Source organism: Marmota monax, unplaced genomic scaffold (assembly GCF_021218885.2).
Source record: "Marmota monax isolate L192 unplaced genomic scaffold, Marmota_monax_Labrador192_F-V1.1 WCK01_AAM20220418_F8-fsc01555, whole genome shotgun sequence".
Classification (NCBI taxonomy): domain Eukaryota; kingdom Metazoa; phylum Chordata; class Mammalia; order Rodentia; family Sciuridae; genus Marmota; species Marmota monax.
The window spans coordinates 42,782-55,292 of record NW_026694737.1 but is presented as its reverse complement, the minus strand read 5'-3'; the positions used below and the strand labels follow the sequence as shown (position 1 = coordinate 55,292).

Sequence of the window (12,511 nt, the reverse complement as noted above, 5' to 3'; positions counted from 1 at the left end):
AAATATGTTACCACGTAGGTGCACACAAACACAAAGCATATATACTGCTCTTGCCTATATCACATATATGCAATAAACCAAAGGAAGTTGCCAGATTAAGTCCAAGCAAAATTAGGATCTGTACAATTCCAGTTAAAATATTAATTACAAGATTTTACTTTGCTGAAACTAAATCTCTACTCTTGACAGAGATCCTTTTGATTGATTCTCTTTACTGTGTTCCAAGTGCTGGCTTGATTCAGGAGTCAAAGCTTCCCTGTTTGAAGAACTCAGAAACTCAAACTCAGTTGATGCACATGGTTGGCCAGCTTACAGCACCCATACACCCTCTACCTGCTGAGTGTATTGCTCTTCCCTCATTAGGCCAAGACCATGACACTCATACAGACTAGTGCCTGGTAATCATTAACACATTTACACATGCTAGTGCTGATGTTGTAGGAACCAAGGGCATGTGTCACACTGTGTATGAGGTGACTCAGGATGGGCTTATCTTGGTGGATTTTTTTGTTTCATCATTCAACGAAAACACTATCTCAGAATACTCTTACACTACTTGCAAATCCACGAAATACTCAGACACAGACCGTTCCAGGGGACTGTGAAGATAGTTACATTTACTAATGAGAAAATGGAAACTTGGGAAAATTCATTCATGCACTTCTTGAAGCTTTGGGGTAAACATGATAAAATTCTTGGGTCAGAACTCAAGTTTAGTGTTTTCAATACCAGACACACTCCAAACTCCCTCTAACTACCTTGTCTGGACCCCTTTCTTATACATGCCTCTGGACTTTGACGTAGGTCCCGAAGCCTTGGTCCCCTGCCTGGGGCTACCTTCTCAGAATCAGCCTGAGAAGTGTCAACCCAGGGATTCCAGTTACTCTTAGCCACATTCAGAGGTCTCCCCACCATGGTTTGCATATGGTTCATCCTCTCCAAAAACAAAGGTTGACATTTAATCGCCATTGCAAGGTATTAAGAGGGTAGAAACTTAATGTGACTGGTGTTAGAGGTGAAGCCTATGAGTAGGATTAGATAGGAGTGTCAGAGCCCCCACCATCCTGGTGGCTTTATGAGAGGGGAAGAAACAGGATTCACATGCACTTCCTATTTCCCACTGCGTGATGCCCTCACCCATACTCAGCTATCCTGGAAGACTATCACCAGACATAGCCCTAAGTCTCAGCTCAGAACTCTGAGCCAGAATCAGCCTGTTTCCTAATAGCTTATCCTATGCTGTTGTATTACTGCAAACAGAAAATGGACTAAGACATTCCCCTTCTAGTTCTTTCTACCCTTTCCTAACTACTCACTACTTTCTAGGTCCTCAGCTTTCAATTCAAGCCTGGCAGATCCCTAGTTTCAATAGAGGATGTTCATTGCCTCCTTGTTAAGCCTGTGCCCCCGGCAGAGAGGGATTCTCAATTGCCCACTGTGGCTCCTGAGTGAAGAGGTCCCAGCAGTAGGCAGCATGATAAACACCTATTGTGTGATGAGTCTGCATATCAAGGGGGAAGAAAGATCTGGAAAACAAATTGGAGTTGGATAAGGATGAGATCTAGATGAGGTTATCTTAGCATTTATGCTGTACATTAAGAAACCTGGAATATCTGGTAGGAGAATTAAATTTCTTGGCTCACAAGTGGCACTTATTGGTACTAAGAGCTAGACCTTGCAGCACGTACTGTGTGCCTGCCCACTTCTCAGCCCTTGACATGCACTGATTTGTCAACCCATGAGCTCCATAGTGATATCCCTCTTATCAGGTAGGAAACTGGTATTAAGTAATTAGCACTGTCCCTGCTACATGTAGGTGCTCCATAAATGGTGATGGTAATTTACCAGTACTATTATTAGAATAATTATTATTTTTATTAGAATTAATCTAATATTAGTAATATTCGATTATTACTATTAGAATATTTACTATTTTTCCAAAAGAAAATATATGAGAAGGTTTCTTACAATGTAGATGAAAAGGTAGGAATCCAACCTAAAATTTACAGTGTTCTTCAGGGAGTCCAGAAAGTTCAGAAGCAATAATTAAAATTTAAAAAAAACAAAAACTACTGAAGAGATAAATATTTGAATTTGACAATTAAAGTCTGTCACATGATCTAAGAAATATGAGAATGTCAGGAGAAGGAGGGGTCTGGAGGGAAATGTGTTGAGAAGGCCTTATGGGAAATAACTTCATTTGATGGGAAATGAGGGGGTCAGACCCCCTAAGATTAGTGACTTCAGACCAGTACAGTCTGGAACATTTCAAAGGGAGCCTGTGGTCCCTACCCTGTCTTATCCCCACAGCTCAGGGACTCAGCTCAGCCTGGACCAGTCCCAGGCTGAGCAGGATGCCTTTCTGTGCTGTATTATGGCAGCTTGAGAGACAACAGGCCCCTCTACCCTCCTTAGCCCTGTTCCCTGTACCAGGCATAGGACAAGGGAGCTGGGCTACAGGTCATCTGAGGGCCCTTAGCATTATAAAGAAATGATTTGAGATCATGACTAACATTCAGCTGTGCCCGAGGGGATTGGCATGGACCAGGTTCAGTAAATGCTGTCTTCATGCTCTTGTCAAAGTGGAATTCCAGTTATAAATGTGGTGTTTGTCCTCCCTGTCTGGCCTCCAGTCCTAACTTGCCTCCCTGCTTCCTTCTCATTCCCCACATCAGGCCAAGTTAGAAACATGGAGTACACGCTGCAGGAGAAAGCCAAGGCCTTCTGGGCCATATGACACTCCTACGAGGCCATCGCCAAGCACAATCAGGTGAGTGCTTGGACCCAGTGTGCAGCCAGGGAGAAGCAGGGGAGGGTTGGCCTTGGCTCTGTTGATGCCGCCTGTGGGCTAGCTGTGGACTTGGAAGTCTCATACAGCCTTGTTCTCAGCTGCTGACTGGGCTACACTGCCTCACTGAAGACCTGGGCATGGCACACCAGCAGCACAGGCATGGCTTAAGAAGCCACCTGTGCCATTGCACTGTCATTTAATAATAACCTCAGTGTGTGCTGCATTTCGCCATTCACTCAGTGCAAGCCCCCGTGATTCCTGTGATTCCGGGTTTCCTTTCAGTGCCCGTGTCCACTCTACCACAGCCCTGTTCCCTGTCTCTGAACCATACATGTTCATCGAACTCCACCTGCATTGCTGCGCCTCCTTCCTGGCTGCTCCCTACTTCTGTTCTTGGTTTTCTGTTCTTTGTTCTGTTCTTTCCACTTTCCAAGCACTCCAGTGGTCTTTTGGAAAAGCACATCGCTGTGTCATTCCTCTGCTTAAAATCGCGTAGTGTAATTCCATGCCCCAGACTGCGGTCCAGACTCCTTCCCATGGCCAAGGCTGTCGTCTGCCCCTTGCCTGCCCCAAGTTCATCTGCTGTTCTGTGGCTTGGTGCTCTGTGCTTCTGCCACTTCTGTGGCCTTCTCTGTCCCTTAAATGAGCTAAAGCTGTTCCCCTGGCCCTATAGTCAAAGATGCCTTTAAAATTTCAGCTTACACGTTCCTTGGGAAGCTTTCCCTGCTGCTACCCAGACTAGCCCTTCCCTTTTACCCGGCTTCAGGTCTCCCTCATTTTCTTCGAGACACTTCATTACCTTGTTGTTTTCTAGTTTGTCCCCTGTCATCAAAATACAAGGAAAGTGAGCACATTCCCAATGTCTGGAAGTTCTGGGCACCTGCAGGGGACCAGTAATGAGCTTGTGCTGGTTCCATAGTGAGATATTAGGAGGCTTCCCTGAGCCCAGTCCTTGGCCACTCAGGCACTGTAGGGACTTCAGGGGAGTGCCCAGCAGCCCAAACCAGGTGTGTCAGCTGTGGCTGAGATGAGTGTAGCTGAGTGGTAATTACTAGAAGCAATCATCTCTCAGAAGGTGACAGACCAGAGCCAGGGTCAGCGAGACAGTCAGAAACCAGCCTGTCCCAAGCTGGAGGAGCAGAGCAGGAGTCGAGGCTGTGAAATACAGAGTCCAGGGCAGTAAGCTGCAGGCTGACATTGGAAATCAAACCCTGTGTTTACAGGCAGATCCCTCGGCCCCCACCAAACTCATGCACTCACCTGTAGAAAGAAATTCCCTCTTCCTAGGATTTTTGTGAAACTTTGATATAAGGTAATGCATCTGAGTGCCCACAGAGAGAGGCCATTCAATGTTTGTGATGTTTTGGAGACCAAGAAGCTGAGTTGACAGAGTGGCACCATTTGATCATCTTAGGTCAGAGCCATGAGTACAGACCAAGTTTCTAGTCCACAAATGAGATTGCAGCCTGCCATTGCTAGAGGACACTGTTTGTGGTGTTCTTCTGGTGCTGTCATGGAGTCATCAGGCTTCATTTCTGCCCTGTAACCAATGTCGTCATGGCCAAAGCTGTTTGGCTGGCTTTGTGTGTAAAAAAATAATAAAGGGAGACACAGAGACGAGGTGCAGAGGCAGGGAATGTGTCCAAGTGGCCACGTTTATTTATACCAATAGGTTACATTTGGTTATTAGTACCATAACTACATTATTGTTTAGAGTATCAGTAAGGTTGCTTATTCTGCAAGTAAATTTTAGTTGTAGTATGCAATGTAGGAGCTTTGTGCAGTTCTCAAGAAAGTCCATTGTCTGAAGTTACTGTTAGGCAGGCAGCTCCAGGAGGAGCAGGAGAGCTTGGTGAAACATTGTAGTTATCTAGCAAATAAGTTCCTTTATTCCTAGGAACTATGTGCCTGCAATCAAGGTCGAGGTTTGATGAGCCTCTGATGAGCCTCTAACACAGAGGCTTCTCAGGGCGTTACCATACCAGCTAGACTTTGCACATATATTAGCTATATTACTAGATCCTAAGAGAGATTTCAGGGCATTCTAAAGGTGGGAAACAAGGTGCCTGTTACCCTCCAGGAGTTTGTTCACCAGGGAAATGCTTCCCTGTACATTTCCATGATCAGCATACCTACATTTGTGGGTATGGGGCTGGACTGGGGGAAGGGGGGTGCATTAATCTCTCCCTGCCAGGCAGCAGAGAGCTCTTAGGCTTCTTGTGGAGGCCAGGGTTCTTAAGGTGGTCAGGTTGAGGCCTCCAGAGTTCTAGCTGGATGGGTGCTTTTCCCATTAAATTCTCTGAATCCAAGTCACTGAGTATACATTCTGTTGTTTACCCCTTTACCATGAGGCTGTCCCTGCTGGTGTGACAGTGGCTGGAGTTGCCTTTGCTCTTGCCGAGTTTTCCTCTTTGCTCCATCCTTTCTTGTCCTGTGTGAGAAGAATCAGTAGATTCCACTCTTCCTACGTGGTCCCTTCTCATTTGCCCATCTTTTCACAGTATAGATTTCTTCTGTGAATGATGTGAATGCCAATTCATATCCTTTTTTTGTTCTTGGAATATTTGTCTTTTCTCCCATTGGATTTTTGGAGCGCTTTTGTATATTAAGAATAATACTAGTTTGTTGAATATATTGCAAACATTTTTCCCAGTTTGTCATTTCTTTTTCAATGAATTATTTTCAGGTTTCTTTTTTTTTTTTGGGGGGGGGTCATTTATACAGTAGTCATTTTGGAATTACTTGCATGTATTTAACCCTGCTTATAAGGTCTTGACATTTAAAGCTTATCTTTTATATACATTCATTTATCTCATTGTTTGAGTCTTTTTTGTTTCATATTATGCTAAGCAATTTCTTTCTTATTTTCAGGCAAGAAGTATTTCTTTGCTTTTTCTCTGAGTATTTTTATGGTTTGAGTCTCATTTTCTTAATATTTTTGTGGCTATGATTTGGAATGTGCACATTTTTATGATTGTTAAATACTTCCTACTGTTTTAGAAAACCTTTTGATCAGACATATTTAAGGGCAAAAGATTTGAAGGCAAACAAGTTTTAAAAATTGTTGCTATTTGAAATAATTCACTTCTGTCACACAGGGTTTTCCATGCTATTGAGAACCCAAATGAGATACAGACTGTTGTGTGTGAGGAGGTTACAGGACTAGGGTTATCATCAATAAGCAAGGATTTCTTTTTCCTTTTTTTTAAAGAGGGTCTCACTAAGCTGCTTAGGGCCTTGCTGAGTTGCTGAGGCTGATCTTGAACTTGAAACCCTCCTGCCTTAGTGTTCCCAATCACTGGGATTGCAGGTGTGCACCACTGTGCTTGACCAGTGATTTCTAAAAATTTATCAAAACAGCTGCTATGCTCTCCCATTTGAAATTTAAACTTATAAATTGGTGCTAGTCAAGTCTTGCATCGATGCTTCATCTCTAGGGTTCTACATAGGATTCTTTCTGAAAATCTGAAGGTCACCAGCTTGGGGACACCAGAGGCTCCCCAGGTCTGAGTCACTGACTCTAGCTCTCTGCTGCAGGTGGAGGCGGCGGGGCTGGAAGGCTGCATCCGGCAGGAGTTCGAAAAGCTCCGTGAGTTCCTGAGGGTGGAGGAGCAGGCTGTTCTGGACGCTGTGGCACAGGAGACCAGGCAGAAGAAGCTCCTGGCCGATGAGAAGATGAAGCAACTCATAGAAGAGACAGAGGTGCTGGCCCACGAGATCAAGCGGCTGCACATGGAACTGAAGGAAGATGACGTCTCTTTTCTTATGGTGAGGAGTGTGGTCGCCACGTTCTGTGATGGGGCCGGATGTTCAGGGACCAGAGAACCATGGTCACCAGCCCCGCCATGCCAGTCTTCCTGTGACCTCCTGGCTTTGGTCCTGAGGGATGGCATCCGTGTGCTGCTTGTCAGAGGCCAGGGGCGTGGCAGGGGTGGCGTCTCCAGCTTCTTCTCTCCCCTGCCCTCCCTGTCTCTCTCTCTCGCTCCCCCTGTTCTCTTTGCTTTTGTGCCATCCTTGGTTTCTTCTCTCTCTACCCCTAGTAAACGTGGTCTTTCAAAATCAGATTTTTTTTAATATTTAAATATGGCTTGTTCTCTCTTAAGAATGATTCCATTCTCACTTAAAAAACAAATGCCATTGAGTTTATTTTTTCTCACTTTGGTTGATTGCATCATTGGGCCCCGCAGAGAAGTTTCTGTAACATGAAGGCTGGTTTGTAAATCAGGATGATCAGGATGACCCACTATCCTCTTCACCACCGACAGCTCACCTTCTGGAATGGGGGGCAAATACTGTGTTCCAGCAGTGTGTCCCATTCTGGGGAGGGCCTTTGTGGGTTGACCACCTCATGTCAAGCCATGATATGCCTTGTCTCCAGAGGGCACTGATTACAGAATCACTCAAAGGATTTAAATTGTTTCTTTCTTTGATGATTCTGCTAAGGAAATTGTCATCCTGCCAATGATTTTGGTTTGATTTTGTTTTTCTAAATAACAGCTTTATTGAGATATAATTTATATATTGAACTGTGTAAATCACCCATTTTTGTTGTTGTTGTTGTTGTTATTTAGTTTTTTAAAAGATAGGATCTCATTCTTGCTTTTTCTGGCTTCAAATTGCTGGGCTCGAGTGACCTTCTTGCTTCCCGAGTAATTGGAACTACAGCCCCACACCACTACACCCAGCTTGTCACTTATTTAAAACATACAGTTCAGTGATTTTGGCACTGTACTATTGTGCAACCATCACGACAATCTGTATTTCAGATCATTTCATCCATCCAAAAATAAGCTCCAAATCCTTCAGCTGTCACTCCCCTATTCCTCCTGTACTGGTGCCTTTCAGCCGCCAATTTCTCTTGTCTACCTAATTTGCCTATTTTACACATTTCACATAAATGGAGTCATATAATATATACCTTTTGTGAATGGTTTCTTTCACTCAGCATATTTTGCAACTTCATCCATGTCTTAGCAACTAATAATTCTTTCCTTGTTATGGTGGAATGATACTATTCTATTGTATATAACATTTTATCTGTTCATCAATTTGTGATTATTTGGGTTGTTTTTACTTTTTGCTCTTGTAGGTAATAGGGCTATAAACATTCATATACCAGTGTTTTGGTTTGTTTTGTACTGGGGGTGGAACCCAGGGTGCTTTTACCACTGAGCTACATCCCTAGTGCTAGTTTTTTTTTCAATCTTGAGACAGAGTCTGGCTGACTTGCTTGAGTTCTAAGTTGCTGAGGCTGGCCTTGAACTTGTGATCCTGTCTCAGCCTCCCAAGTCACTGGGATGACAGGCACACACCACCACACCCAACTAATGTACCAGTTATATGTACATGTTTTCATTTCTCTTGGATGTTGCTAGCTTCTTTGGTAACTCTGACTCTTTGAAGAGCTGCCAGATTCTTTTGCAAGGCAAATGCACTGTTTTATATTGCCATCAGCGGTGAATAATGATTCTACTTTCTCTACATCCTTTCCAACTCTCTCTCTATATATATTTAAGTAGCCATCCCATTGAGTTTGAAGTGGTATCTCATTATTTTCATTTGCATTCATGATGGCTAACAATATTTAGCATCTTTTCATGTGTTATTGGTCATTTGTAGATCTTCTTTTGGAGAAGTATCAATTCTACATTTTTATCCATTTTTTAATTAGGTTGTTTCTTTGTCAGTTGTAAAAATTCTTTGTGTTCTAGGCACAAGTTCTTTCTCAGTTTTTAGCTCTATATTTAGGCCTTTGATGTATTTTATTTCATTTTTTTAATATGGCATCAAGTTAGGTTCCACCTTTAACAATTTAGTGTGTACTTTAATAATTTTTACAATTTGTTGGAAAGACCATTCCTCTCTTAAATGATTTTGCTGTCCTCATAGATAATTGGCTGACAGTGGATGTGAGGGTTTACTTCTGGACTTTCAGTTCTGTTCCTTCCATTGATCTCCCCGGCTGCCCACATGTTAGTCCTGCACTCTCTTGACTAGTTGCTCTATAATAAGCTGTGAAATTGGGGAGTGTGAGTCCTCCAACTTTACTCTTCTTTTTAAAGATTATTTGGCTCTTTGGGGTTCCTTGAATTTCCATATGAAATTTATAATCAGTTTCTACAAAGAAAGTACCTGGGATTTTGAAAGGAATTCTGCTGAATACCTAGATCAGCTTGGGGAGAATGGACATCTTAACAATATTAAGTCTTCTGATCCATGAACATGGGGTGCATGGCTCCTCTTGAGGTCAGAAACTTACCATGCTTTCTCTGTGTCTGTGTCTGTGTCTTTTCTTTCAGAAACACAAGCACCGAAAGTGCCAGTAAGTTGACAAGTCTGGTGGAGGGGAGGGGAAGAGCAGGCAGAAACACCAAAGGTGCAAAATCCAGTGGCTCCAGGGCCAGGCAGGTAACACAGCCAGCTGGTGGGATCCACAGGGAGTGGTGTGGACTGCCAAATGGAGAGACCTTTCTTTGAGGCTCTCCAATTCTGACTGGCCTGGAGCGTCTCCAGGCACTGTGAGGGGAGGGAGAGCAGCATGCATCTGCTCATGCTTCTTAGTGGCCATCTAACATTTAGACATCTTTCTTGACCAGCCTCCTCCCTCTGAGAGCTTCAGGACAGGCCCTTGTCCTGCACACTCGTGTGCCTTGATGGCATTGGGTTCTCTGGGATGAATAATTAAGAATTATGTCCCTGTCTGAGCCATCCAAAGATAAAAGAGTGGGCTTTGTGAATTAGGGGAAGTAGTGAGTTCCCTGTCACCAGAGGTGCTCAAGCAAAGGACTGTGACCTCTTGGTTTTGTTGTAGTAGAGCACTGTTAAGGTCCCTTCCAATTTGTTACACATGCCACAAGCATATGTGTAAGTGTGATTTCTGTCCACAAGGATGGCAGCCGTGTTGCAGAACCTCCTATTTCTATTTTTCCCAGCTGGGGCCGGATGAGCCGTCCTACTGAATCCTGAAAGGTGTGGCAGCTCAGTCAGTTCCTGGACCAATCAGGTTTGTCTTGGGGAAGGTGGCCAGGAAACCTAGGCCTGAGGCAAGGGAGCAAGGCCTGTTGCCCATTTCCAGTGAACCCAGATAAGCCCAGGTGCTTTGCCCCAACTGCACCCACCATACCCAGTCCTCCTTCCACAGGCTTTTCTGCACCATGGAGCCGGAGCCTATCCAGCCCGGCATGCTCATCAACCCCTGCCGGTACCTGGATTCCCTGCAGTACCGTGTGTGGAAGAAGATGATCAATTCCATCAAATCTGGTAAGGGGTTCTGGGAGGTGTTTGCGCCCAGGGAAGGTACTTCATGCTAGCACAGAGCTGCCAAGCTCCACTCTGTCAGGCTCTACCTATTCTCTCCACTGACCTCCCAGCAGGCCCTTGACCCTGGTCACCTCCCTCCTGCCTGATGGCTGCAGCCCCTCCTGGCAGACCACCTTCCTATATAGGCCCTGACCCTCTGTCCTCTTCAGAAAGAGAAATACTTCCTCTATTCAGAATTGTAATGTGTATAATGAAAGGCTTTCTCCATCCAAGGTCACCAAAGGACCACACACGGGGTGCTTTAAATGACAGAAACCCATTCTCCCATGGTTGTGAAGGCTAGAAGCTCATGCTCAGGTGACAGCAGGGCTGTGGTCCTCTGAAACCTGTGGCAGGGGCCCTCTGTGTCTCTTCTAGCTTCTGGTGTTGGCTGGCAGGCCTGGCTGCCCTTGGCCTGCAGCTGCAGCACCTCACCCTCTGCCCTCTGCCACATGGCTTTTCCCCTCATGTGTTGTCTCCTTTCCCCTTTTTATAAGGGCACAGTCAAGGTGGGTTCAAGTTCCACCCTGCTCCAGTCTGACTTCATCTTAACTGTATTTATAGTAATAAATACAGTTAAGTATTTATTACTATAACTGTATTTATAGTAATGCCCATTTCCAAATAAAGGCACATTCTGGGCCACTGGGTGGGGGCTAGGATTTTCACATATATTTTGGCCATTACATTTGAACCCATGATTTCCATCAACCCAGGGCAACTAGAACTGAGGTGGTCATTTTGGGGCCCTGGGGACACCACCTGGTGTGGCAGGTGGGAGAGTGTCAGGTTTGCTGACTGTCCCCCTTCTGCCCTCAGTGCCCTTCAGCTTCGATCCCAACACTGCAGCAGGCTGGCTCTCGGTGTCTGATAACCTCACCAGTGTCACCAACCATGGCTACCGTCTGCAGGTGGAAAACCCAGAGCGCTTCTCCTCATCACCCTGCCTGCTGGGATCCTGCACCTTCTCTCAAGGCTCCCATACTTGGGAGGTGGCCCTGGGTGACCTGCAGAGCTGGCGGGTGGGTGTGGTGTGGGTACAGCCAGATACAGGTGCAGAAGGCCACTCACACAGCTGCTACCATGACACACGCTCTGGCTTCTGGTACGTGTGCCACACACAGGGTGTGGAGGGGGACCACTGTGTGACCTCGGACCCGGCCACCTCGCCCCTGGTCCTGACCATCCCTTGCTGCCTACGCGTGGAGCTGGAGTGTGAAGAGGGTGAGCTGTCCTTCTATGATGCTGAACATAACTACCACCTATACACCTTCCATGCACGCTTTGGGGAGGTGCGGCCCTACTTTTACCTTGGGGGTTTGCGGGGTGATGGGCCTCCTGAGCCCTTGAGCATCTGCCCCTTGCGCATCACTATAAAGGAAGAGCTGGATGTCTGAACTGGCCCAGGCCTGCTGGATGCTGTGCCGTGGGCCTGCTTTATTCCTACCTCTTCCTGAAGCCCATCCCCGGCCTTGGCACCTCTGCCCACTACCTTGTGAGGTGCCAGCATCCTCTGCCATTCTGTCTTGCCTTTTTCTGTGACTCGAGGCCCTATGCCTCTTCTTTATTTTTGGTCCCTTCTCTGTTCAGTTAAAAGCCATCCAGGAAGTATCTCACTGGGTCCAGGCTCTACCCAGGGTGTGAATTTTTAAGTCCTCATTTGAGAATTTCTGGAGAAAATGTATACTTCTAGAACAGGCCTGTTTTAAAATGTAGGTTTTATTATTTTCCAGGTATGGTTAAACCAACTAATCAGGAGATGACTGCTGTTGGAAAGAGTCTGTCACTCATTTCCCAGCCATGCCACGTGGAGCCACACAGGAAAGCACTAGGGTCAGTCAAGATACAAAGGGAAAGAGGGGAAGGTGCTGGCAAAGCCTTTCTTGTGGTTTTCCTGGGAAGGAATGGGTGGGGCAGCATAGACCAGGTGGACGCTCACCAGTCTTGAGTAGTTGCAGTGGGTTCTGGCATGTGAGGACTGCTCCTCGTTTCTTGCACCTGCCTTAGGATGATTAGAACAGGAGATGTTGACTTGGCAGAGAGCCTGCTACAGGAATTGGTGTGATTCCATGGTCTAGGTTGGCTGGACTCACGAGACAGGCAGCCTTCAGGCCTATTGGCTGTCTAGGGATTGGTTAGCTTAAAAGCTGCAGTCACTCCAGTGCCAGAACATCAGGAATTCAGCAAAGAAGCAAACAGTTAGTGCAGGGCTCAGCTTAGCTACCGCTTTATGTTACTAATTTAAAACTTGCACAGATCTTCCTGGGGGTCCTGTAAGGTAGGAGGCAAAGCTGCCCATCTGTATCCATCAACTCCAGTTTATCTGGTTGTACATCAAGAGCTAATCTCCTGAACCAAGAGCTCCAGAGCACTTAACAAACTTAAAATCATGCTGTGCACCTGTTCCCTCACTGGGACTCA

General features: G+C 45.6%; 1 protein-coding gene across 1 annotated transcript; it reads left to right on the top strand.

Moving 5' to 3' along the window:
* Window positions 1-2,675: 2,675 nt before the first annotated feature.
* Window positions 2,676-11,487, top strand: LOC124079052 (E3 ubiquitin-protein ligase TRIM35-like; the record flags this gene model as incomplete). The annotated part of the gene is given in 5 exon segments (XM_046424221.1): window positions 2,676-2,770; window positions 6,329-6,559; window positions 9,091-9,113; window positions 9,933-10,051; window positions 10,910-11,487. Coding segments are annotated over 5 exon segments (1,046 nt in total), but the record flags the coding sequence as incomplete, so codon positions are not given.
* Between the last annotated feature and the right edge of the window lie 1,024 nt (window positions 11,488-12,511).